The 27,212-nt window shown below is 34.1% G+C and overlaps 3 protein-coding genes across 3 annotated transcripts; 1 reads left to right on the top strand and 2 right to left on the bottom strand.

Moving 5' to 3' along the window:
- Nucleotides 1-15,370: 15,370 nt before the first annotated feature.
- LOC145052696 (Photosystem II reaction center PsbP family protein) lies at nt 15,371-16,585 on the top strand. The gene is made up of 3 exons (XM_079000557.1): nt 15,371-15,784; nt 15,881-16,036; nt 16,185-16,585. Exons 1-3 carry the CDS (start codon nt 15,455-15,457, stop codon nt 16,467-16,469), a joined length of 771 nt encoding a protein of 256 aa, XP_078856683.1. The 5' UTR covers nt 15,371-15,454; the 3' UTR covers nt 16,470-16,585.
- A 353-nt stretch (nt 16,586-16,938) lies between these two features.
- Nucleotides 16,939-18,155, bottom strand: APC11 (anaphase-promoting complex/cyclosome 11). The gene is made up of 5 exons (XM_078998017.1): nt 18,102-18,155; nt 17,962-18,008; nt 17,787-17,879; nt 17,515-17,633; nt 16,939-17,267 (listed from the first exon to the last, which is right to left on the bottom strand). Exons 1-5 carry the CDS (start codon nt 18,153-18,155, stop codon nt 17,152-17,154), a joined length of 429 nt encoding a protein of 142 aa, XP_078854143.1. The 3' UTR covers nt 16,939-17,151.
- Nucleotides 18,156-18,987: 832 nt separating this feature from the next.
- Nucleotides 18,988-25,929, bottom strand: LOC145052695 (putative LRR receptor-like serine/threonine-protein kinase At5g10290). Its single transcript, XM_079000556.1, has 12 exons — nt 25,696-25,929; nt 24,836-24,985; nt 24,592-24,724; nt 24,428-24,499; nt 24,198-24,341; nt 24,017-24,088; nt 23,830-23,895; nt 23,681-23,745; nt 23,441-23,584; nt 22,476-22,817; nt 20,840-21,234; nt 18,988-19,497 (listed from the first exon to the last, which is right to left on the bottom strand). The coding sequence occupies exons 2-12, from the start codon at nt 24,897-24,899 to the stop codon at nt 19,183-19,185; spliced, it is 1,812 nt and encodes a 603-aa protein (XP_078856682.1). The 5' UTR covers nt 24,900-24,985; nt 25,696-25,929; the 3' UTR covers nt 18,988-19,182.
- Between the last annotated feature and the right edge of the window lie 1,283 nt (nt 25,930-27,212).

Here is a 27,212-nt window from a genome sequence, read left to right as displayed (position 1 = left end):
CCCATGTATGCTAGATAGGAATATAACCTTGGAATTCAACTTTGCATGATAATTAGACAAACATAGATCCAAGGTTATTAGGGTTGCATGTACACTTAGGAAGTGTTAGAATGCTCAAAACCCATCAGTATGTTATGGGCCGGAAGGCATTATGATGTAGACCGGAAGGTCAAGGAGTTATGGACCGGAAGGTCGACACGGGTGGGACCGGAAGGTCGACACGGGTGGGACCGGAAGGTTTACCGGGTCAGGACGGAAGTCCCCTGAGACACATGGACCGGAAGGTCATGGCCTGGAAGGGAGTATGTGTGTAAGTGGTATATTGGGGAACTCACTAAGCATTTATGCTTACAGTTGTTGTGTTATGTGTTTCAGGTACTAGCAAGGACCGTGGGAAGGCGCCGGCATGACTCGTACACACACACACATAGTCGGATTTGGATTTATTTGATCTTGGGATTTGACATGTTTTGTATTATGATTATGATACATGGGATTTTTATGGTTTGATTTGGATGAAAATATGTTTTTAAGAAATGAAAATTCGTTTTGAAAAATTACGTTGTTACAGCTAGCAGGTTCGCCACCTGTAGGTGTTAATGAACTTGGGTTTTCATTCGCTGTACTCCATCCCCCTCATGGTTGCCTTATTTGACATATATTGTCGGGAAACCCCCGAATGCATGTGTTATTGCCCCGATGAAATATTCTTAGACTAGGTCCCTTGTGTTAGATATTTTAGGGACGTAAAGTGAGAATAACGGGAATGGGTAATTGGGTTATCGTTGGTTGATGAAAATTAATTTAATCATTTATTGTGGGTTGAAAACCCTATATGCTCACCAGGATCCCAAGCCTGACCCACTCAGTTTATTTGTATTACAGGGAGTGGCGCAAGGGCATAAGATGGATGAATCATCAAGTTGTTTTGTTTACAAGTCTGTATATGTATATAGTTGTTGAATGACTTGTAATGTTATCGTTTATGCTTTATGGTCTGTATCGGAACATGACACCCCGAGTTTGATTATATAATGAAAATACATTTCTTGATGAAATGTTTTGGTAAATATTATTTTATCATACTTTGTTTTAGGGAACAAATTCCGCAACTTTTTCAAATCAAAAGAATTTACTCTGAAATTATTTTAAAAGCTTAAATGGAAATCGGGCTTTTCTGGCCATGATTATGGGGATGTCACAATCCAAAATGTATTTTGGTTGATTAACATATAGACCATGTTCTATTTGAAGTAATTCAACGCCCAAAAAATAACTGGCTTGCTCTAAATCTTTAATGGTAAGAGCTTTATGCAACTGATCTTTAACCTCATATATTAACTTCTCATTGGGTCTTGTGATTAATACATCATCAACATATACCACTAAAGCTAAAAAATCAACTCCTTCTCCTTTAACAAAAAGAAAAGGATCGTGTGTCGATTGTTTGAATCCAAAGCTTAGAATTTTGTTGCAAAATTTTATATGCCACTATCAACTAGCTTATTTTAGCCCACATAACGACTTATTATGCTTGCATACTTCTCCTTTCTTTGTTTTATTGTAACCGTCTAGAGGTGTAAGATAAACTTCTTCCTGAAAACCATGTAAAAATGTGTTGTTAATGTCTAATTTGTGTAAAAAAAAATTATTTGAAGTGGATAAAGAAAGTAACAATCGTACAGTTACTACTTAGGCAACTAGTGAAAACTATCTTAATAGTCAATTCCATATGTCTGATTATATCCTTTTGCAACCGGTCGTGATTTGTATCTCTCAACACTACCATCAACCTTTAGTTTCACTTTATACACCTATCTTGATACAATGGGTTTCTTATTTGGTGGTAAGGGCATTATTGTCCATGTTTCTTTATCTTCTAACGCTTTTGACTCTTTCTCCATGGCATCTACCCATTCAGGATCAGTAGAGGTTGGGGCATATGAATGTGGTTCATTTAAAGATGATACAGAGGTTAACAAGTCTTTGTGGGATTCAGTGAGTTGATCTGATTGTTGAAATGGAAATGTTGGAATTGAATGTGTAGAAGAATAAAGTTTGACAGCAGAGGTACCTTTACAATGCATGATGTATTCATTGTGCCAAGTAGGTGTTTTTCTATTTCTCTTTTCACTTATATCTTGTTTTTGTTCATGTTGCATTTCTTCTTCATTAAAAACAGGGACAAAATTATCTTCTTGAACATCAGGGGCATTTTCATCATGAAAAAAATGGATCAGACAAATCCATGTGATCAGGATTATAGTCATCTGTAGGAATGAAGTCATGATGATTAACTTCAAATGGTATTTCTGCAGCTTCTTCGTTTGCTTCATTTGGTAAAACATTGAAGTTTTCAACTGAGTTAGTTTTGGCAAAAGGAAATATGGATTCATAGAAGATTACATCCCTTGACATGATTATCTTCTTATAAGTAAAATCATAAAATTTGTATGATTTTTGACCTGGATTATATCCAAGAAAACAACACATGATAGCTCTTGATTCAAACTTGGTTATGTGAGGAGTGACATTTGTTGCAAAAGCCAAACAACCAAACACCTTTAAACTGGAATAAGAAGTCTTTTATTTGTATAAACGTTGGAATGGTGTATTCCATTCTTGAGTTTTTGTGGGTCTGTCATACCCCAAAACCGGAACGGCAGAAATGTTCTGGGGTGGAGGATGTCATGTCAAGTATCACAACATATGCAGTATAGTAATCAAAGTACAACAATCATTGCATTAATAGTAATAATTTTACATAGATTACATTTAACAACAACATCGAAGTAGATATAGGAAATAACATAAGCTGCAGCTTGGTACAAAGCTGACTTCGCAAAAGCTCCCGGAGTGTACCTGTCTTTTTATGACCTGAGAATACAAGTTATTTTGAAAGTGAGTATCAGCATTTTAATGCTGGTGAGTTCATAAGTATTTAATGGCATTGATATAAATACAGGTTGTTCTTCAAAATAATCTCATAAAAGATGGTGGTTTAGAATTTACAGAGTTTTAGAATCCTTTTCAGAAAATCCTATATTTTCTAATAAAAGTAGTCTTCTACCAAGACCCAATTGTTTTATGTTTAAACCAAAGAGTATCTCTACTAAAGCAGTCTTCTACCAAGACCCAACCGTTTTATATTTAAGGAGTAATTTTCCCCAAAAGTACTATCATTATCAAAATATAGTTTATACCTTAAAGGATATGTGAGGAGATCACAAGCAAAAGTAATAGGGAAAATAATATTTTACCTCAGCAGTAACATTGTTGGCTAAAAGTAAATAAAACATAGACTCCAAGTGGTATTGAATGAACCATACGCCTTGCAAAGTCTAAAGGAAAGAAGTACAGACTCCAGACGGTATTAAGTGAACAATACGCCTCGAAGAGTCTAAAAGAATGAAATACAGACTCCAGGAAGTATTAAGGGAACAATACGCATCGGAGAGTCTAAAAGAATGAAATACAGACTCCAAGAAGTATTAAGGGAACAATACGCGTCGGAGAGTCTAAAATAATGAATATAGACTCCAGGAAGTATTGAAGGAACAATACGCCTCGGAGAGTCTAAAATAGTCTTTAATCTTATGTAAATTAGTTTAACGGATGAAGATGTGGCCTAGTATATAGCTAGGAAAATATATTATGATGGTTTCATATATAGAAAATACCGGTATAATACTTATTACCTTAAAGCCATGAATTATAAGGTAAACGTAAAGATACTCGTAACCATACTGGTTGACAATCGAATACTTGACGACTTGCTAGCGTCGGAATAAATGTGACATTTATCACCCCTTGGCTTGGTCGGCCGGGACTGTAGCTAGCAGTCAGGATGTGGGAGTGTCTGTCCCATATAGATCTATACACACAATGCCCGTTCTCCCTCCAGTAGACTCTGGTTACCAACTTGACAACGGTGGAATCCACATCATGAGGATGTATCTCGTGTTTTGATTTCTATAAACCTTTCCTTTTACTAAAAGTATATGTTTTAGAATATAGTAGTGTTGTAAAAATCCCGATTAATCCCTAGGCGTTACCTGACCGATTAGAGGGAACCTAGCGATTAATCCCTGCATACACAATGAGTAAAGCAGTAAAACCCAATGAAATTTTAACACTTTGAAGAAGTTATATCTCAATATAAACTATTTACGGTATTATTAGTCTTTTATTAATCATATTAACCTATTGTGTTATGATATTAGTGGTATTTATGAACTTTTAAATGATATTAGTCATATTAAATTTTTAAATATTCAACAAATTAGTAATTAATGGTCTCCGATTAATCCCCCGATTAATCTCCGCCTAGCCGATTAATCCCTTAACCTCAGTCAACCAACTAGGTAACGTAAAGCGATTTTTACAACCTTGGAATATATATATATATATATATATATATATATATATATATATATATATATATATATATATATATATATATATATAACTAAGTTCTCCTTCATGAATGTTATGGTTGGTTTCTAAACTATACCTATTATAGTTTACTTGAGAGGTTATCTAGATGCCTTTGCTACCCAAAGGTGATGAATTTGTTGATAGAACTTTTATGACTATATATGTATACATGATATATAACTAATATTTAAACGACCTTCGGATGGATAACTATTACCCTAAAGCCACATCCAAACAAGGAAAAGGAATTAAAGCGAGATAACCTTCCTACGTCCTTTAACATTACTTATAAATAAGAATTTATGACTTAATGTCAGTTTATAAAACAAGCTTTGAAAACCTTTAGCTGGATAAAACAGTTTAACATGCAGAAATCTATTTGCTATATAGTTATTAATCACATGTGATTGATATAATAACCTATAGTTCAACTTGTATCCCCCCCCCCAATAAAAGCATTTAAAATCATTTAAAAGGTTAATTCAGGGGTATGAACTCACCTGACATGGGTGATTCGGATGAACGGACGGTATAGGATGCTAAGTGTCAAGTGAGAACTTGAACACACACGTGAATCCTATTTAACATGTAATGATACATTTAAGTATCAAATTAGTCATTTAACAACTAATTATGCAAGTAAGTACATCCTAAAGCATGAAAACACTTTGCTAAAAGTGCTAGGAGTACCAAGGGTTGCATATAAAGATAGTATGGTCTCATATTGGAGTTTACTCCTCAAATGGTGGCCCTTAGGGGTGTTTACTGTTTCAAGACCACTTCCCCCATGATTTTATCGTCGTAAACTCATGGAAGTGGTGTCATTGGGAGTTTAAAGGTCCTAAACCACTCAAGGAATTTAGCTAGACTCGAATCAAGGGCTAAGGAAGTGACTAGGGCTCAAAATGACCCTCCTTTGGAGTTTACGGTCCTTGGACCACTCCTTGGGAGTTTACGGTCGTAAACACATGGGTTTACGGCCGTAAACTCATGTTTGTCCATTTCTTTCTTGTTTTGGTGTTTCTATCTTAAGCATGCAAGGTTCTAGCCACTTATACAAGCATTGGAAGGTGTTAAGGGCACTTAAACACCCTTTGAAGGTGTTTACGGTTTTGGAAGGTATCCCCAAACCGTAAACACATATGAACATGGGTATTTTGATGATTTTCGAGTGTAAACAAGTTCATATTAAGCACACAAGAAGCTAGGGCAAGTGTACTTACGATCTAGGAGCTTGAATGATCGATTTTGGCCAAGAACACTAGTATGTGTTCTTGGTGTTCTTGGTGTTCTTGGTGAACACTTGAAGATCTATGAAAAAGACAAGATTTCATGGATGAAATCGTGTAAAAACACTAGATTAAGTGTGATATGAACGAATCTAGGAAGAAAACACTTACATTTTGGCGGATTTAACGGAAATGTGATATGATATTTGAGAGAAAAACTTGGGTGTTCTTGGGCTTGGAAGTGAAAAATGAGCTAAAAATGACTAAGTTTCATATTTATACTCTTTGGGGTTTACGGCCGTAAACTCCATGTTTACGTCCGTAAACTCCAAACTTTTGGAGTTTCGCGACTTACGTGATATACGGAAAACTCTAAAGTATACTTCTTTATTTTCGTTTGCTTGACGAATATAAAATAAAATACTCGAACGGGCTTAAATCCGGCCAATTTTTGATGTGCTTGATTGCGGAGTTTATACAAATGAAAATTTCGGGTTGTCACAGTAGAAGGTTGACGATGTAATTTGACATTAGAATGGTATGTCAACAAAAATGAATTAGTAGCTTTTACTGAGAAAATAGAGCAATAGCAACTTGTAACAAGTGTTGATGTTTTCTTTCTACCCTTCCATTTTGTTGTGGGCTATAAGAAACAGTTTTTTGATGTATTATTCTGAGAGAAGAAAAAAAAAATTTCCAATTTTTGTTAACAAATTCAGTTCCATTATTTGTTCTGACTGTTTTAACAGAAGTTAGAAATTGATTTGAAACATATGCAAAGAAATTTGATATGGTTTGAATGGTTTGGGTTTTATCAGCTAGTAGTAAGGTCCATGTTTCCCTTAAAAAATCATCATCAATTGTAAGAAAGTAAGATGCTCCAGTGATAGTTTTACATCGATAAGGGCCCCACAAATCAACATGAATAAGCTTGAATATTTATATTGTAAAAGATTCACTATTAGGAAAAGGAAACATTTGTTGTTTTGCTTGATGACAAAGTACACAAGGAAGAGAATCAATCTTTTTAAGTACAATGTAACATCCGGATTCCCAGTTATATTATTTTATTCATTTATTTTGGAGTTTGTAGAGGGACTCGGCGATTTGGTGCTTAGACTCGCCGAGTAGGGGTTCATGACTGGACTCGGCGAGTCCACGCTGTTTAATGAAACCCTAATTTCCCGGGTTTGGGACCTATTTAAAGGCCCTTAGGGCCGTCATTTGCGGCTACCAAACCCCAGAGAGAAACCCTAAGAGATCTAGAGCGATTGTGAGGAAGGAGAGGCCACTTTTGATCATTTTGTTGGTGTGATTACAAGAAGGAGGTGACCAAGGCAAGAGGAGGATGAAGGAGGATGGGTTCTGGTGATTTCAGAGTTCAGTGACTTCATCTTGAGGTATTTATTCGGACCTTCTTCAGATTTGGTGTTGATTCTTAGAGTTAGGGTTTTCTAACCCCCTTTAGAGAATGAATATGTGGAGCAATTGGTCCCTTCTCGAGTTTATGCTTTGGATCTAGTCTCAAAGAGGTCCAAAGACCTTAACCCTTGGAGCTTTATGGGTTATTTTGGGAGCCATGAACTTAGGAGGTTGTTTTTGGGGCTAAATCACCAAGTGAGACCTCCTAAATGTCCCATGAGTGTCAAGATTCGAGCTTTATGTGTTTATCAGGCTTGGGAAGGTCAGATCTATGGATCAAAGGAACAGATCTGACCTCAGGAGGTCAATTGAGTTTGTGCATGGCATGAACTCGCCGAGTCCAAGGGCAGACTCGGCGAGTAGGGTTAGGGTTTCTCGTAAATCACTCAGTGAGTAGACTTGCCGAGTTGGAGGAATAAATCAGTGTGTCAAAGAGGGATTAGAGGACTGGAGTTCAAGGCGGAACTCGCCGAGTTAATCTTGAGACTCGGTGAGTTGAGTCGGGGTGGCCCCACGATTCATGCCAGGTGTGACTCGTCGAGCAAGGGGAGGGACTCAACGTGCCAAGCGAGACTAGAGAGTTAATGGACACGTATAGACTCGCCGAGTCGCCAAAGTGAACTCGACGAGTCGGGTCAAAGTTTGACTGTTGACTTTTGTTGACTTTTAGGGTTTGGTCAACAATGAGGGCCTTTGAGCCAAAAGAGGGGTAAAATGGTCTTTTACCCTTCTGAGGGTGCCAAGAGAGGGTTGAGTCTAGTCCCGAGAGTTATATTGATGAGAGTATTTACGTTATGTGATTAGGCGGAGGCTAGATCGTATTTCTACCGAGTCAGAGATTTACCATGACATCTGAGGTGAGTCTTCTCACTATACTTTACCTTGAGTGGTAATTAGAGTTATGTGACAGAGTTATCGTATGCTATTTATGTGATGTGTTGCACTGCATTATTTCTATGTGATTTATGCCATGTGTATATCAGAGTGTATCAGAGTTAGAACCGGAAGGTTCACAGAGCTAGGACCAGAGGGTCCACAGAGTTAGGGCCCACAGAGTTATAGCCTCGAGTGGCTAGTATGTGTTATGTATGGTATTTTGGGGAACTCACTAAGCTTCGTGCTTACAGTGTTTTGTGCTTTGTGTTTTAGGTTTTCTCAGGATCACGGGACGGCACCGGCTCGATTGTACATACCAGAGAAAGAATTATGTTTTAGAGGATCCTTGATTACTATTTATTTGATTATGGAGTTATGTTTCTTTTGTAATTTAAACAAAAGGAGATTTTTATGAAAAGTTTTAAAGAGATAAACTATTTTAAATGAAAATTTTGTTTTGAAAATTTTGGTGTTACATACAAAATCCAAATGACTTAGAACATCACAAAAAGAATGTCCTAATCTTCTATTCCAAATAGAGAAGGAATCTTTATTCAAATTCCTCACATTATTACATGAATTTCCATTAAAATGTCTAGGAATATTACATTAATCAAACACTACAAAAAAAAGCTGCTATCATCCAGTATGTTGAGCTTCCCATCAACTTTCCCTTTTTGCAATCACCTTTTTAGTTGCTAGGTCCTGTAAAACGCAATATTTTTGTAACGTCCCAAAAATAAGACCCAAAAAAATTGCATTTTTTATTTAATAAAAACATTAATCCAACATTGTCATACAACCCCAAAATATCAAAATATGTCACTACATCAAAACATATCAGAGTAATCTCAAAATGCGGAAAAAGGCGGTGTGTGCTCTACAATCATCCCGGGCTCTTCCCTTTTGATCGTGAAGTACCTGAAATACAAACTGAAAACCATAAGCACAAACCTTAGTGAGTTCCCCGCCCAATGAGTGTAACGGGACCCGCCCACACTCACATAACGGGGCCCGCCCAAACTCATATAACAGCCCCCGCTGACATACAAATCAAATAAGCATAACAAGCACATACACATGCAAGAGTCACACAGACATCTAGCATCCTAGATAAAAATCCATGGGCCAAAATTGGTGCCCTAGACCCACTAAACATGGTGAGGAAACTCACATCGCACTGCTGAATCTCACAGAAAAATCTCTAGCTGCTAGCCCGCTAAAATCCCCGAGCTATCACAAAATAACATCTAATTCATAATTGGATCCCGAATCACACTAATAGTCCAACCTAGGGTTAAAGTCCTTTTTACCCTTTCCCTAACATGGCCCAAGGTCAAAGCCCAATCCTAATGTCCAAAAAGCTCAAATTCCAAAATAATCATCCAAGGCCCAAATATGGCCCAATTTTCCAAATTAGACCCAAATCCTTCATGGGCCTTCAACCAAAGGTCCAATAAAATATCCTTAGCCCAAAAATAATATTCTAATGGCCCAACAAGGCCCTAATCATTTATAGACCAAACATGGCCCAACACCACGAGCCTAAACATTATGAAGCCCATCTGCTGAGTACATGGGGCATACTCAGCTCGTACACTAAGCATACTAGCTTAAGGTCTTGTACGCGCAACGTACCTAGTTGCACGCCCAACGTACTCTACCCTCTTATCCAACTTTCTCATCTAGCTCTTAAATGGTTAAGACTTCACTCCTGTACCTAGATCCGACTTCCTTAAGGTGGTTTATCATATAAAGTTGCCAACTTTATGTGCATGCATGCCTTAATGAGGCTCTAGAGCTCAAAATAGCTTAATAAAATGACTGAACACATGCATGAGACCACAAATACCATAAAGCTTGCATTTTTATGGACAAATGGACCTAAAGGACCCTAGATCTACCATCAATCACTTATGGAGTGAGTCAAGAGACTCAACAACCCAACCATGGACTAAAAAGGCACAAAATGGCACCAAACTAGATCTAGCATCATAGATTAGCAAGATGGAAGCTTATGTCTTACGTCGTGAGGATGGTTCTAAAACGCTCCTCATGTATTTTTCTTGTCACGTCATGACCACCCAATGGTTATGTCGTGACACTCGATTTTCCCTAAAAATTAACCTTTTGACTCCTTAAAATCCTAAATCGATCCATCCTAGAAGACGGGTGTTACAGTGAATCGATTGTAAATGTTCAAAAGGAACCAATCAAGATTAAAAGTCCATATAGTGTTCCAAAATTGATCAAGAAGGCTGATACACCAACAATTAAAATTAGTGATAGATCAACAAAAAGACAGTTGGGTGATAGCACATTTGAAGCTCCAAAATTCAGTGTTAACAGTGTCAAAACTAGTTCTTTTAAGATTCTTTCCTTAAATGAAGTTGATCCAAACAATGTTGAGGTAGAGAAAGAAGAAAACAAAAGAAAAAGGATGAGGAATTAGAAAATTTTAAGCTTTATCAAGATGAATTAAATCGCATCGAAGATGAAAAGAGGGATAAAGAAGCAACTAAAGCTAATTTGAGAAATTTGTGGCCTGAGTGGACAATGAAAAGGATGCAAGATGTTGCGATTAAGATGGTTGAGATATACTAGCTCGAACTAAATTCATTATATTTGGTTGACAATACATTAGAAAGCCAACTGGACTTACCGATGTGTAGGAATGCATTTTGTTTAGAAGTTTCAATCATATGGCTAAACTTCCCTTATCCAACAATGTTGCAAACAAGAAGCTACTCACCTTCTATCTTGAAAATTCTTAGCCTTAATATGATTTCTGGTCTTTGAAGTGAATTATGAATGTGAAGAAGATTAAATAAGCCAAGATTGATGAATTTTTAACATGTAGATTCACAGTCTTAAGGGGTGAAATCAAAAATCGGTTTGTGATTACTTATATTGATTTGCTATTCATGAATCATCATGATTGGATTGTGGTGTATGGAATTTAGAAGAAACATGAATCAAAATTCAATTCCCCATTTTTCGGCATCACTCGAATGATCCAAAATTATTGCATGGGAGTTAGAAAAATGGATATTGAAGTGTCCAAGAGTATGAAGAATAATGCTACTTCTACAAACCTTAAAATCAGCTTAAAGGATTAGAAGAGATAAGAGAAGGTCGTATTCAAAAAGAGACTTGGAGAATAGTCTACAAAGTGGTTGAAAACGGAGAAGTTCGAAACAAGATGTTGTATCTTGATGATAAACATTATTACATTTCTGATTGCTTGAATAATGCTCTTTCAAGGCAAAGATGTGCAAGGAAAATTCATAATAAGACTTGAAGTGGGTTTCAAAAGTAATTAGATGGTGAATTCGAGTCAGACTTGTTCTTAAGGTGATAGAAGAAGAATTTTTGAAAGAAATAAACTGAAGAATCATTTTGCAACTCAGTACAAAAAAGGAGATTGTTAGATTGTATTTTGTGTTGTATTTGTGTTTTATAGAGAAATGTATTTCAGAACAATTGTATGTTTTTTATCATTACGGTTGTATTTGGTATTTATTACTTAGGTTCGCAATTGGTTATTTTTATAGTTGTAGTTTTGACTAGGTATCCTGGCCTGATTAGTCAGAGCTCATCCACTTCCCTTGTATGTTATATATAAGGTGAATGTGTTAATAGTATGGGGTATCTTTTGGAAGGATTCTTAAATCAAAATTGTAATTGCATTCCTTTTATCCTCTAATGAAAATCATATCTTATTTACAATTGAGTGTTCTTATTGATTCCATATTCTAAACATGATTTCATTCTTATTGAATCTTTTGATACAACAAATATACCACAGCTCGCATAGTCGAGAAACTGGTGCTACAACCCACCTAAAGAAACACCTAAGGTCAGAACTTAGTCTAATCTCTAAAACTAGAAATTTGACCAAAAGCCAACTAGATCAAAAAGTCAAAAGTCAAATTCAATGGTCCAAGTCAATGCTAGTTTACCTCCATGTCATGGCCACCCATTGGCTACGTTGCAGCAGCTCCATGACAAAACAGTCGTGGAGGTACCATTCACCACATTGTGGCAAGCAGAGTACCATGTCGTGGGAATTAGATTCCACAACATAATGAATTAAGCTCTTAACCCTTAACTTCAAGAGCTCCAAATCTCAAATTTGAACCCTCTCGAGGTCAACTTTATCCATTAAAACATTCCAATAAGCCAAGATATCTAAGCCTAAGTTCTTAATGGTTGCACCAATTGCATGGACACCAAACTAAGTCGTGTAAGTCCCTTTTCCAACCAACACCATGGTCCAGAAACCAAATCATGCACTCAAGGGCTCTAGAGTTCACTCAAACTCCATGGACAAGAAGATTTTAACTAAAAAGCTCATAAAGTGACCTAGAACAAGATCTAGAAAAGTAATGAGCAAGGTAGAGACTTTATGCCTCCAACAAGCTCAGAAATATGATGTAAACTTTGGATCTAAATTGGAACCAAGCTCACAAGCCACAAGATGAACTCCTTCTTTCTTCAGCCTTCACAAAAATGGCTTCCCACAAAGGAGGCTAGGGTTTATGTGGGATTCTTTCTTTAAAAGATGGAGGCTGCCAAATGAATCTACCTTAAGAGCTAGTGTCTTTAAATAGGGCACCAATCCCGAAATCTACTATTTTGAACCCCAGTCGTCACCAAGTTGTGGTGCCTTGCGAATGTGCGTTCTTCGAGCCAAAGATACCACGTTGTGGTCACTTCATCACCATATCATGGCCAAGCCAAACCCCAACTATTTTGATTTAATTAAATTTAATTCAGAAAAACATACATGAAAAACGGATGTTACAGTTTTTGTCAGGATTCAAAACAAATAACATTCATGCTTATCGAACCATTCTTGTGAACTAGGCTATTAAATTAAAAGATTGGAATTATGTGGTAAGCATGTAAGTTTTAAGTGATATGATTAGTTTTGATGTTATTCTAAAATCCAAAATTTTGTTTAAATTCGGATAATACATAAGTTGAAAAGGATAAACACTTATTTATTAAGGTGTATCATTTTTGTTTATAGTAGTTATATGGTCGGTCTGTTTATAGTATATGTTGACAATAAGCATTTGAATACATTCTTTGTAAGCGATTATAAGTATCCATCAACAAAATTTTATGAAGTCATTTATTGAAATTGAAACATTTAAGAAGACGCAAATCATTTATTGTTTGAAAATGTGAATTTACTATGAAGTTAATATGTAATACAAAATTTCTTTGAGTCTTTATTTATGGTTTTGGGGTATTTATTTTTTCTGTGTTGATTTCATATACTATTTATAATTTTGTAACTAAAAAGGTATAAGAAGTATATATAAAAAATAGTACATCTTTATTAAGTTTTGTCATTAAATGATCTTTTTTTCTTTTCTATCTTGTACCCAAATATGTTTGAAACAACTTATAGATTTATAAGATACATTTAATCATTAATTTGTTAAAAATCATACATGTTTTTATGATATATTTTTAAATATTAAGAAATACATGAAAGGAAAAAAAAAATAGAAAAATAAAGTATGTAAATATCGATAACCTTCTCATATTAACATAAAGAAAAATCTCCAGAAAAGTCCTAAAATTTTAGTCAAATGAAAAAGTCTCAAACTAAATTTCATTTACAGAAAAGCACAGAATACCGGTTAAAACTTCGAAAAAACCATTTTCGGCCGGCTTCGTAGATTTTGCCGGTATTCTGTCTTTTTTCGTTAGTTTGCTTAAATTTTTGGGACTTTTCCAAAAATTATATAATAACCAAAATATTTTGACTTTTTTGAAATTTACCATGAAATTAATAGATATTATTATTAACAAATCATTTATAAACATAAAAAAATATTTTTATTATAAATAAAGAAAATACATTTATTGTTAATTTCTAGGAATAAATTGGTGGTCTAAATACTCATCTATTGTTTGATGACCACTCAAACTCTCTACGTTCTTCCTATGCATTGTTCTGGGTATGATGGTGAGATGAACTTAGTTATCATTCCTCTAATGTTGGTGTTCCTCTTATGTTGTTTAACCTAACTACCACCAACATTCATACCTTACATGTTAACAACCATCGGCTAACACAGATCTATAAAATGTGAAAAGTGAACTATGAATGATAATTTATATGGAAACAAGTTAATGGTGATTATCTATTTAAATTGTCATTCAAAGTTTACTTTTCACTCTCGATAGATGTGTGCAATTTTATGGTTGTTACCGGGTAATGTTTGGAGGTTAGGTGTTAGTTAGGATAAAAAACATAATGAAAGATCTATATGTTCGTGTAATGATATTTTCTAATAACACGTGATCATATAGCGTCATGCCTAATAGCAAGTAGACACTTATTGATTGTGTATTAAATATTATCAACTCTTGCATTAGTCACACCTAACAGAGCATTTTTCACTATGACACCCACAACGATACATAGGAAGAACATAAAGACTTTGAAGTGGTCAACAAACAATAGAGAAGTACATAGTCGACCATTCTATTCCTAGAAATTAGCAACCAATCTATTTCCTTTGTTTATAATAAAAATTATTTTTTATGTTTATAAATGATTTGTTAATAATAATATACATTAATTTCATAGTAATTTTCAAAAAAGTCCTAATATTTTGGTTATCGGGTAACTTTCAGAAAAGTCCTAATATTTTAAGCAAACTAACGAAAAAGGACAGAATACCGGCTAAATCTTCGAAACCGGCCAAAAAGGGTTTTTTCCGAAGTTTTAGCTGGTATTTTGTGTTTTTCTATAGACAAAAATTAATTTTGGACTTTTTTCATAAATTAGACTAAAATTTTAAGACTCATTCGGTTCTGTTCAATATTTTAATTAGTTTTTGTCACCCTAGACTACAATATACAATTATACATACAAACCATTGATGTCAAAATCGCGATCCTAATCGTAGGATCGTACGGTCTTACGATCCTAGGTATGAAAAATGATCTGGATTGTCAAAAGATCGTATTTGGGGTAGGATCGCAGGTAGGACTATAAGATCGTAAGTAGGATCGAGATCCGATCCGATCATACCTCCCTTGTTTTTTTTTTTTTTTACTATTTTATGTCTTTTACCCTTACCAATTTAGCATTTATCATATTTTGTCTTGCGACTTATAACTAATATTTTGAAGTTTTTATAACTTTTGAACAAAACATTGAATGTTTGAACTATTTTTCATGATTGAAAATTATAAATTAAATTTATATTTAATTTTGTGGGATCTTAAGATTCTGATCCTGATCTTACGCTCCCGATCTTACAAACCCAAAAACAATCCTACGCAGAATCCGATCTTGACAAACTTGATACAACCTAATTATTTTGTATTTTCAACATAAATCAAAAGTGTAACCATTCAAAAAAGATTTAAAACCAAAACATATAAAAATTAGCACAATAAAAAACGGATATGAGAAAATCCCCCCAAATCCCAACTGCAAGACTCATCTTTCCCAGAAGATGATATCTTCATCTTGTTTTTCCCTGGTCAAAATTAATCCTACAACACAACCAACCATCGTCAATGCATCAAACTCAACATCCCCCCACTCTCCTCCTCTATCTAATCTTCAACGACCCACATCACCAAATCACAACAATCGCTTGCCGATTCAGCCAACCAGAAGAAACCTGTTGAACATCTCAATTCTAACCATAATCGCATCACCCATTTCTCCTTTTTTATCTTCCACATCCACCTGGGCTCAAACGCAAGAATCCTTAGAGCTCGAAAGCTATACAGATACGAACGAGGGATTCACACTCCTCAGACCCACACCTTGGACAAAGGTCAGATCGATTCTTCTACTACTCCACTCTCCTCATTCTAGGGTTTGTTTTTTCCTTTTTGGTTTGATTCATTCCGTGAAATTGATTGATTGATAGGTTGAAAAAGCAGGTGCGACTGCATTGTTTGAAGATCCAAGTAAAGGAGGAAACAATATTGGGGTTGTTGTAACACCAGTTCGTCTCACCACTCTTCGTGAGTTTGGAGATCCTCAATTTGTTGCTAATAAGCTTATTCAAGCTGAGAAACGAAAGGTAATCTTCATTTGTTCCATAATTATATTAATGGGGAAAGAAATGTATATACATTGTTATTATAATACATAAGATAAATGTAGAAATCTTTTAAAAAAAGAGTAAAATAGGTTGCAATTTGAAAGATTTGGAACTTGATTTGATACAGGAAAGCACAAAAGATGTAGAAATAATATCATCATCAGAGAGAGGGGGACAAAAGGGTGATGATGTACAAGTGTATGAATTTGAATACAAGCTAGATAGCACAAGGGGAGGGGTAAAAAGGGTATTTTCAGCAGCATTTGTTGCCTCCAAGAAGCTCTACCTTTTAAACATTGCTTACTCAGATAACCCTGAAAAACCCCTTGATGACCACACACGAATGATTTTGGAACAAGTTCTTCATTCCTTTCATGTCATTTCACCACCTTTGGTCAACAGTCAAGTTTGACTTTGACTGAGTCCAAGTTTTTGTTATGTCAAGTGTTTTAGAATAATATATATATGATGTGGACATTGATTTGTTTGAATATTTTGATTTGAATATAGAGGAATTGAAGTCTCAAATGTTTGGTTGTTAGAAAACAAAATGGAATTCCATTTCTTTGTTTGAAAAGTTGGAAACTGTAAGTGTAATAATATTAGGAGTATTTTTTTTTATTTATAGAATGTTTTAGAAAGGATCAAAACAAATGGAATTTTATTTGTTTATGTTTGGTATGTATGTCATAAAATATGTAAGTAGATAATGACAAATGATAAAATCATGTTGTTTTATTATTTCTTGTTCACAAAACTTATTTAAAATTACTTGTAAAAATATTTAAATTAATTTTTTAGTTTCCTCGTTCATAACTTTTTTACGTGAAAAAAATAATTGTACAGATTTAATAACATAAATTTATCAACACAAAGCAAACTACCAAAAATTAATTACATAATAGAAAAAAATCAACACACTACAATGCCACCAATTATAGGTTTACAAAATGCATTTCAATCATTTATAGAAATGAAAGAAGATTACAACTGAATTCCATCGATTTTGTCAATTACAAAGGAATTGAATTACATAGTCATTTGCATCGAGACGCGAGAATGGAATGGAATGGAATTCCAATTCCGATGGAGGCTCATTCTTTAAACTGCCATTCCCTCCGGCACATGGGACAGTGTGCCTGGGGAGTCTGTGAATTTATCCATTTCAAAATGCAGTGAAGATGGAAAGCATGGTTGCAAGCACCCCAAACTACACACACAAACAAACAAACAAATAACACCGGAATCGGAATTCAAGATTCCATTCCATCACATGTTTAGTTACCAAATTAATGGAATTCAATTCAGTCAGAATCATTCAAATTCCATGTCCGATGGATTTCACCATTCTTTGGTGTGAATGGATTGTGGAAGAGATTCAATTCCATTCTTTTTTTTTTTATTAAATGACCAAAATACCCCTAAACTATATTTTAAAATAAAACCAAGAGACTTACTTAGTGGGCAATCATCACCAGGGAGTTTACAATCAGGACAACAGCCATCAAAAGCCATTCTACATATCCCACATGTCTCATCTTGAGCATCCCATGTCCATGAAGCTACTGCATGCCATCTATACACCAATCAACAAACAAAAATACAATTTCAATTCCTTTCATAATTCATAAATCAATTTTTCTTTTTCTTTTGAAAAAAAAAATGGTGGAAGACATACTCTGTTTATATGTTCGCCGGAATTTTGTTGGCAAATTGGTTAAGAAAGAACAGAAACAATGAATTTTTAATTAATCTGATAAAATTGAAATGTAAAAGTGATATCTTAAGGATACGCAAAAGCTTAACCTTCATGTCTCCTTTCCTGCAAATAGAATATGGATTCATTACATTAGCATGGTAATGTCGAGGTCTCATCAAACAAGCATATTCTCATTTTAACTGACACTTTCTGAAGCAGAAGGTTGAAAGCAAACAAGGGAATTGAATCACCCTAATGAAATCAAAGTTAAAGGGTAAAAGTATGAAGATGGGAAGAGTGATGTAAATTGTAAAATCTTGGAATGAAATTAGTCCTTCAATTGGCCAATTTGTCTGGAGTAAATGAACTGATTCCAAACACAGGAGGAATGATTTCCATTTCTGTAGAAACTAGTCAGAACCATAAACAGTGAAAGTGTTCATCCAGAGTACAGAACGTATAAACCCTAATCTTCGATGAAGCAATAAAAAGAAAAGTGGATAGAAAGAATCAACCAGATGAAGAAACTAGAAAGAATTAGAGAAAGAAGGAATCTGACCTTAATGAAAAGAAAGATGGCGATGAGTTCAGCGACGTTGATGGCGTACGAACGAACAAGATCGAAAGGATACGAAGTTAAGAGCGCTTTCTGATTTTTGAATTCTAGACGTCCACTTCACACCCCCTCAACCTGTAATCTGCATAACAAAATAATTTTGAGAAAACTGCAAAAACAGTCCCTGTGGTTTTTAATTTTCTTTGAAAAGTCCAAAAGAATATCAGTTTGTAAAAATAGTTATTCCACATTTGATTCTAAAACAGCCTTTAATCAGGATTTTAATGGATAGGTGATGAGGTGCACAATGTGATGCATGATAAAGGTAATATATGAAACTAAATTATATGGATATTGACCAATATCACTTATGTATATGTTTAATTGATCAAGAACATTTTGGACATTTGATTTACAATAATCATTGCACAAAAATTTCTTCCCATTCTAGTTAATGACCTAAAGACCTTTTACTGTTGTCACATTGGAACTTTTACCAATTTTATAAAAATGCATCTTAAAAAATCACCTCCATTACTACAATTACATGTATTTGAGAACAACTTTTTCAAATAGTGAAAAGTAACTTGTTATTAAGCAATGAAGCATGATTTTTTTCATAGTCATACAAAAAAACAAGTAAACATCAACAAGACACCAATAACAAGATCATCATAATCCAATCCTAGAATTGTATGTTCTAGTGTCTACTCATCATAATCACAAACCAAAACTCTAAAAGTTGTACACACAAAGTCCACAAACAAGAAAACAAATTCCAATATGGATACAAATACACAGATACAGATATAGATATAGATATAGATACAAAAATAACATGTATGTACGTACTAAGGTGGTGATGAAAAATCATCGGCCACCGGATAACTCTATAGCATCTTGATTATAAATGGAGTCTTCTCCCCAATCAAATCTTCTTTGTAAGCGATCATACTCTTGCCTACGTGTGACTTCAACATTCTGCCATTCCTCCCACCTTTCCGCCAGCCCTTCCCCTTCCAACATCCGCACCACCTCCGACATGGCAGGGCGGTCCTCCGGCGACCCTTGGGTGCATAGTAATGCCACCTTTATCATCATCTCCACTTCCGCCATGTTGTAGTTCTTGCTCAGATTCCTATCAACAATCGCATCCAATCTCTTCTCCCTTTCTAGTTTCTTCACCTGAAAATAACAATTACTTTATGTTTATAAGATGATCAACATCGTACTTTTAATTTATTTTTTTATTTTGTATTTTGGCATGATAGTTTCAAAATCAAATCAATTATAGCATTGTACTTTCGGGGTTTTTTTTTTTTTTGACATTGTAGTTTGAAAATTCTAGCCAATTAATATAGTAAAAAAACAGTTTTCTATAGAGATGAAATTGCAATAATTCGGTAGATTTTTTTCAAAAAAAAATCAATGGACGTGTGTTGCTATGTTTTGAATTTAACCCATTAAAAGGGTTAATTGCAAAAAACAGCAAAAGCAACATACTGATAAAGACCTTATATTTTGTTATTTTGTGTTTAAATTTATTTTTTGCCTGAAAAAGACCTTGTATTTTTTCATTTTTTCCGATCTGACCCTTTTAGTCATTTTTTTTTCCAGAAAAAATTGTAAAATGTGAGGGTTTTTTCAAGAAAAACTACAAAAGTTGAGGGTTTATTTAAAAAGCATTTAGAAGGTTGAGGGTTTTTTCGGAAAAAAAAAAATACAAAGTCGAGTGCCTTTTCGGAAAAAATGATAAAAATACAAGGTCTTGTCTTTCCTGGCAATATATATATATATATATATATATATATATATATATATATATATATATATATATATATATATATATAAGGTCTTTTATGAGATTAACCCTGTTTATTATACCATTCTACTTTAACTTCTTCCTATTACAATATTCTACCTCAAAAAATCTAGCAATCATAGCAATATCATCCACAAACAAAAAAAAAAGCAATTTCACTCCCATAAATTGAAGTATAATGTGCTTTTCTTAAATTGCTATAACTTGGTTGATTTTTTCAAAACACAAAACCTTTTCAAGAAAAATAAAATGAAAGCTATAATAAATAACTAAACGAAAGCAAATTGCTATTTCTTGCACTTAACCCAAATCACAATGCCTCAACAACAAGATGCACATATAACAAAATAGAGTAAATTACACGAATGGTCCCTATGGTTTGGGGTAATTTGCACGTTCGGTCCCTAACTTATTTTTTTAACTCGGAAGGTCCCTACCATTTATTTTGTTCCACGCTTGGTCCCTCCTGTTTGTTTCTGTTACGTGCTGCTGTCTTACCTAAAAAGACTATTATTTAAATATGAAAAAATTGTAAGGTAGTGGGGTTGAGACAGGGACCAAGCACGTAACAAAAATAAACAGCAGGGACCTTCCGAGTTAAAAAAATAAGTTAGAGACCAAACGCGCAAATTACCCAAAACCATAAGGACCATTCGTGTAACTTACTCAATAAAATAACTAAAAACAATAAATCTTAAATCTTACATGATCAAGCAACAAGACATCATCTTCCTCCTCAAGTCTTGAAAAGTCAATAGCGCGTTGACCAGTGACAAGTTCAAGAAGCATAATCCCATAACCAAAAATATCTGTTCTTTCAGAAGATTTCCCTGTGGAAAGATACTCAGGGGCAATATGTCCCATGGTCCCACGCACTTGAGTAGTCACATTTGTTTTTCTAATATCAACCAATTTAGCCAATCCAAAATCACCTACAACTGCTTCAAAATCTTCATCTAATAATACATTAGCAGCTTTTACATCTCTATGGATTATTTTAGGGTTACAGTGTTCATGAAGATATTCGAGTCCACGAGCTGTTCCTAATGCTATTCTTTTTCTTGTCATCCAATCTAATACAGCTTCACCAGGTTTGATTTCTGTCAAATGTGAAATTTTGTTATTTGAGAAATAGCAATGTAGTTTTGGTGTTTTTTTAATTTTTTTGGTATTGTGGTTTGATAAATGTTTTTTGAAGTGTAATGTTGTAAGATGAAAAAATTTCTCGAGTGATGTAGAAGTGAAAACCAAACAAGATTAAAATTATGTGTTTGGTTTGATAATCGGGGTTTTTTAGGTCAAAAACTGTTTTTTTTTTGGAAAATATTAAGTGATTAGTAAAACTTAAAACTAATGGTCTGTTCGGTTTTTTTGAAGAAAAAAAATGTATTTTTTATATTGCATGTGAATAAAATGTAATTGTATGCTATGTAACATTATTTAATTATAATTGATGAATTTTTCATTTACAGATATATAAGAGAATGAACATAATAAAAGCTCGTTAATGCCCAAATAAGATTTACGATAAAAATATATTTATAGTTACTTTTAGAAAATAAAACTGTACTTTAAATAAAACCATGAATTCATTAAAAAAATAAATAAATACGAAAGAGAGTTATATTGAAATTTTTCATTCCATGGTTGGAAAAAGAACACTCTCTCCAAGGAATGAAAACTAACAAAAATGGAAGGAATCACATTCCTTCAAGAATGGTCGATTCCATTCATACAAAACAACAAAACAAACTTCTTTTCTTGATTCCAATGGAATGAATCATTCCATTCCTTCCCAAATTCCATCAAACCAATGGAATAAGCAAAGTAATGGAATGAGTCATTACATCCCATAATCATGTTTGGTCAGTCTGTAGAAATGAAACGGAATAAAGTTTTATATTGCAATTTTTCATTCCATTCATAGAAAACAAGAAAAAGGGCTTCTTTTCTTGATTCCAATTTCCATTCCTTCCCGAATTCCATCAAACCAAACAATACCTAATGGTGTGTTTGGTTAGATGGAATGGAATGACAAACGAATGGAATAAGCAAAATAATGGAATGAGTCATTACATTCCATGATCATGTTTGGTTAGTCGGTAGGAAAGAAATGGAATGGAATGAGTCATTACATTCCATGATTATGTTTGGTTGGTCAGTAGGAAAGGAATGGAATGGAATGAGTCATTACATTCCATGATCATGTTTACATTCCATGATCATGTTTGGTCAGTCTGTCTATAGGAAAGGAAAGGAAATGAATGGAATGGAATGGAATGAGTCATTACATTCCATAGAGTTTCTTACAAGAACATAAGCATAACAAATTATCAAGTACCTCTTAGGCGATATGCAACACTTAGGTTTTGCATATAGGGATACACCAACAGCCGCTCGGTTGGGGTGGTGCAAAACCCAATGAGCCGCAACAAATTCCGATGAACCGCCACACTTATCATCTCAACCTCACGTTGGAACGCCGCATCGCCACCTGGACTCTCGTAATCGGTCAACCGTTTGACTGCAACTTTTGTATTGTCCCCAAGAACTCCTTTATAAACCTTCCCAAAACCTCCTTGTCCAAGCACATTTCTTTCATTGAAATTGTCAGTCGCAAGTTGGAGTTCCCTCCATGCAAATCGCTTGAGTTGACCAAATGCAATCCTTCGGTCAACCTCCCCTAAAAAGTCAAACATGGAACAACATAATTAGTAAAAGGGCAACGAGAATTGGAAGAAATTTAAATGAAAATGCGAAGGTGGATTGAAAAGTTAAATTGGGATTTGTTTTGAGTTTGATTATGTTTTGTTTTTAAGTTTATGTATGGTTATTGGGGTTTTTGTAGAAATCGGTTTGATTTTAGGGTTTTTTGGGGAAGATGAAAATAGACAGTCAAGGGCAAAATGGTCATTTTCATATATGTTAACCGGACGAATAATGCAAATTTCAGCCCACTTATATTAGGTAGGATAGGATTTCTTATTTTATTTTATTTTTTTTTATTAATTTTAGGTTTAGTTGAAAATGGTTTGATGTTAGGGTTTATTGAGTATGGAGATGAAGAAAATCACTAAGACAAGGGCAATATGGTCATATCGATAGATTTGAGATATGAAACTGTAAAAAAAAAATCGGACCATTAAAGAGTTTTGTTTTCACTTTAGGTTTGATATATTATGGGGTTTTGGACTGAATTTGGTTTTACTTTTCGGGTATCTTGAGGAAGATGAAGAAAACAAGGGCAAAATCGTCATTTATCAAAAAACTTTTTAAATAAAAAAATATTTAAAAGCTCACAGTCACCTGCAACATCAACAAAGACCTCACGTTTGTAGCCTTTGTGTCTACCCCTCCATAAAAATAACACCAAACATCCAACCAAAAGAAGGGAAAGAACTCCACCAATAACCCCAATTACAATTCCTGCCTTTGATTTCTTTGAAGAATCTACAACATTATAATTTAATAAGGTTACTTAAATGTAAAAACAAATAGCAAATTTTATCCAAATAGAAAACAATTTTCACTGCTATAAAAAAATACCTCCAGAAGTAGAAGCACAAGGGTGGGTATTATTAAACCCACAATTCAACCTGTTCCCTGTAAAACTGTAATAACATGTCAAGATAAAAACATCATAAACAAATAAAAAATTAAGAACTCTAATTTTTAAAAAGTTAAAATATACATACTTGAATTTAGAAAGCTGAAATAAATGATCAGGTATTTCACCACTCAGATTGTTGGAACCAAGTAATCTGCATTCAAAAAGTAGTTACAAATTACAACGACGCTTAACAAAATTAGAAATATTAACTACTAGATTTGTTAAAATGTTAATTATGTTTCTCTTTTTAGAGTATTAATTAATTAAATTACATGCTAGTCAAATTTGGAAGACTTGAAAGTGATTCAGGGATACGTCCTTCAAGGTTGTTTTGGCTCAAGATCCTACAAATTAAAAAATATAAATGAGAAAAATTATTAATCAATTAGTATCAATGGAATGTTAAAGATTCTTTATCTTTATATGTATTAAATTAAATAAAGTATTGCTTACAAAAATTGAAGATTTTTTAGATTTCCAAGTGAAGATGGTATTTGACCATTTAATTTATTGCTTTCAAGATCCAACATTGTGAGGCTACTCAGGTTTCCATATTCTTCAGGTATCCCCCCTGTTATTTGATTCCCTTGTAAAGAACTGAAAGTCAACGAAAAAAAGTCAAACCCTAATGAGAGAAAAATTGCAATTTTATAATATTTTATTGTGGATTCTCCTATACATACAGTATTGTTAGCCTTGACAAAACTTGTATTCTTGGTGACAAGGTTCCTGTAAATCCCATGAAAGACATAGATCTGCAAATAAAATAAACAATTAATATCACACAAGAAAACCTAAATTTAATTTAATCAAAATAAATAAATAAATGAATGTTATAGTTACTTACACAGAAAAAACATTATTATTTGAATCACAACTAACTTTAGACCAAGTGCAAGGGTTAACTTGATTCTGATTCCAATCAGTGAGTTGATCTGGTGAAGCCTTGAGTGAAGTTCTCAATTCAAAAAGTGCATCTCCTACAAATAATAAAATTATCTCAAAAGTTTTATATTTTCATTCCTAACAATAGATACAAAAAAAAAATTATATGAAAGTAAAATACAAATACAAGGAGAATCAGAATATACCTTGAGCATCAGGTGCTACTAAATGCAAATTTCCAAGGAGTAAAAGTATTAAAATTAGCTCCATCTTTGAAGAAAACCAAAATCAGTGCTAATGATTTGATTCAACTATTGGCATTACATACACTTTGATTGCATGAATATAAATCATTTCTGTAAATGGAAGAAAAAAAATAAATGAGAGAAGGTTTATAATTCATTAGTTTGATGAATCATGTCAATAACATGACAATATCAAATATTCATGTGTTCGAGAAGTAGTGACAGAGTTAAAGTCACATTTATATCATTATTCAGGTTTGTTGGAACGATTTTTCATTATTTTGACCTTTTAAACAATCAGAAAATCAGATATTAATTAGCGCTCTAGATTTGTTCATCATAATAATAAGTTTAATAGGGTCTTCAAGCATAATGTAAGATTCAATAGAGTACTAAAATTAGAAACGAAGAATCGAATTGATGAGGAGCTTCAATGATTCGGAAAAACGCAACCTCAAATTTCAAGAATTTATCCAACTTTTAAGTACCCATTTCGAATAAATGAAACGAAATGCTTCGTAATCAAATATAAAGGCCCAAAAATCCGGATTTAAGAAGCTCAAAATGAAAATCTAGAAAGGGCTCAGATTTCTTGTTACGGAATATTAAATTCAAATAAATACGGGAAATCAGCAGCTATGATTTTGGTGTCTGAAACGTTCAGACACGGATGAGTTACAGAGACTTATAGAGCTTCTTCTCAGTGTTAGAAAGCAAATCAACACAGTTATATATCCACATAAAAGACACAAAAAAAGGCTGCGTATAAGTGGGTGTTTACACCGATATAGACGCATAAGTAAAACTAGATCGGGGTTTACCTTTAGGAAGGATCACAAACAGGACTTTTAGTATGGGGTGTGAATCCTGAGGAGAAAAACAGAGGTCAATCGAGAAGGTTGGAGGTGTTGTTCTTCGTCTCCGTGTAGATAGTCTGTCAAATCACTTTGGGGAATTTAAAACAAAGAAATCGTCACATGCACCTTCTCCCCCAAAACCCACATATGGTAGGCGGTGGGCGTGGCCCTCCAAACCAGAATTTTTTGCAATTCTTTTGAGAGTTTTAAAGATAAGACTATTAAATATTTGTTAACTCGTTTAGAAGACAAACTCGGCAAATATAAACAATTTTTTTCCCCGAAAATTAGTTAAATAATTTTTTTTTAACAAAAATGAGGTGTGGGATTTTTTTTCTAAGAAGTTTAAAGAGTCGTTTTATAGTCGATCGTAGCTTATAAGTGATAAATTTAAGAAAATTTGGGATGGAGGTAGGGATTTTCTTACGAATTGTTTCTCCGAAATTGAAATTAAGGACGTGATTTGGTGTTGTGGAAATGATAAGGCGCCAGGACCCGATGGTTTTACATTTAAGTTTTTAAAGAATTATTGGGACTTGATAAAGGTGATGTGATTATGTTAGTGAAAGACTTTGAGTCATCCGGTATCTTGGCAAAAGGATGCAACTCCTCTTTTATCTCTTTAATTCCGAATTCTAATGATCCACTTTATTTGAAGGATTATAGGCCGATTAACCTTGTTGGGTGTTTATACAAGGTGCTCTCAAAGATTCTTGTTAATCATCTTAAAAGAGTTTTGGATAAAATTATTTGTCCTGAACAAACCGCTTATGTGGAAGGTAGAAATATTTTGGATAGTCCCCTTTTACTTAATGAAATCATTACATGGACCAAAAAGTGTAAGTAAAAAAACCTTAATTTTCAAAGTGGACTTTGACAAGGTTTTTGACTCCTTGAGTTGGGGAGTTCTTAGACTCGATTTTGGATCAAATGGATTTTGGTTGGAAATGGAGAATGTGATTAGGGGGTGTCTTTCTTCAAGTAGGGCCTCGGTTTTGGTCAATGGCTCGCCTACAAAAGAGTTTGACGTAACTAGAGGAGTTAGGCAACGGGATCCTCTAGCGCCATTTCTTTTTATTATTGCTATGGAAGGACTTCATGTTTTTATGGAAATAGTATGTGAACTTCACTACTTACATGGGTTGTCTTTCCATTAAATAACATTTCTATCTCGCATCTTATGTATGACGATGGTGTTACTTTCATTGGAGATTGGTCGGAAACCAACTTTGTTAATCTTAATAGGTTACTTTGATGCTTTTTTCTTGCCTCGGGTTTGAAGGTAAACTTGTACCAAAGCAAATTTTATGGCATTAATGTTAACTCTTTGGAGATTGATAGGTTTGCTAGCATCTTGAAGTGGGAGTTCGCTGCTCTCCCTTTCATTTACTTGGGTTTATCGTGTAACACCCTGAATTCAGAAGACCTAGAAAGGAAAGGAAACCTCAAAATCATAAAGCAACTTGTCAAGTAGGTAGGAT

This window comes from Lactuca serriola, chromosome 5 (assembly GCF_051521515.1).
Source record: "Lactuca serriola cultivar US96UC23 chromosome 5, Lser_US96UC23_V15, whole genome shotgun sequence".
Lineage (NCBI taxonomy): Eukaryota > Viridiplantae > Streptophyta > Magnoliopsida > Asterales > Asteraceae > Lactuca > Lactuca serriola.
The sequence above is the reverse complement of the archived record's forward strand: the minus strand, read 5'-3'. Positions and strand labels throughout refer to the sequence as shown.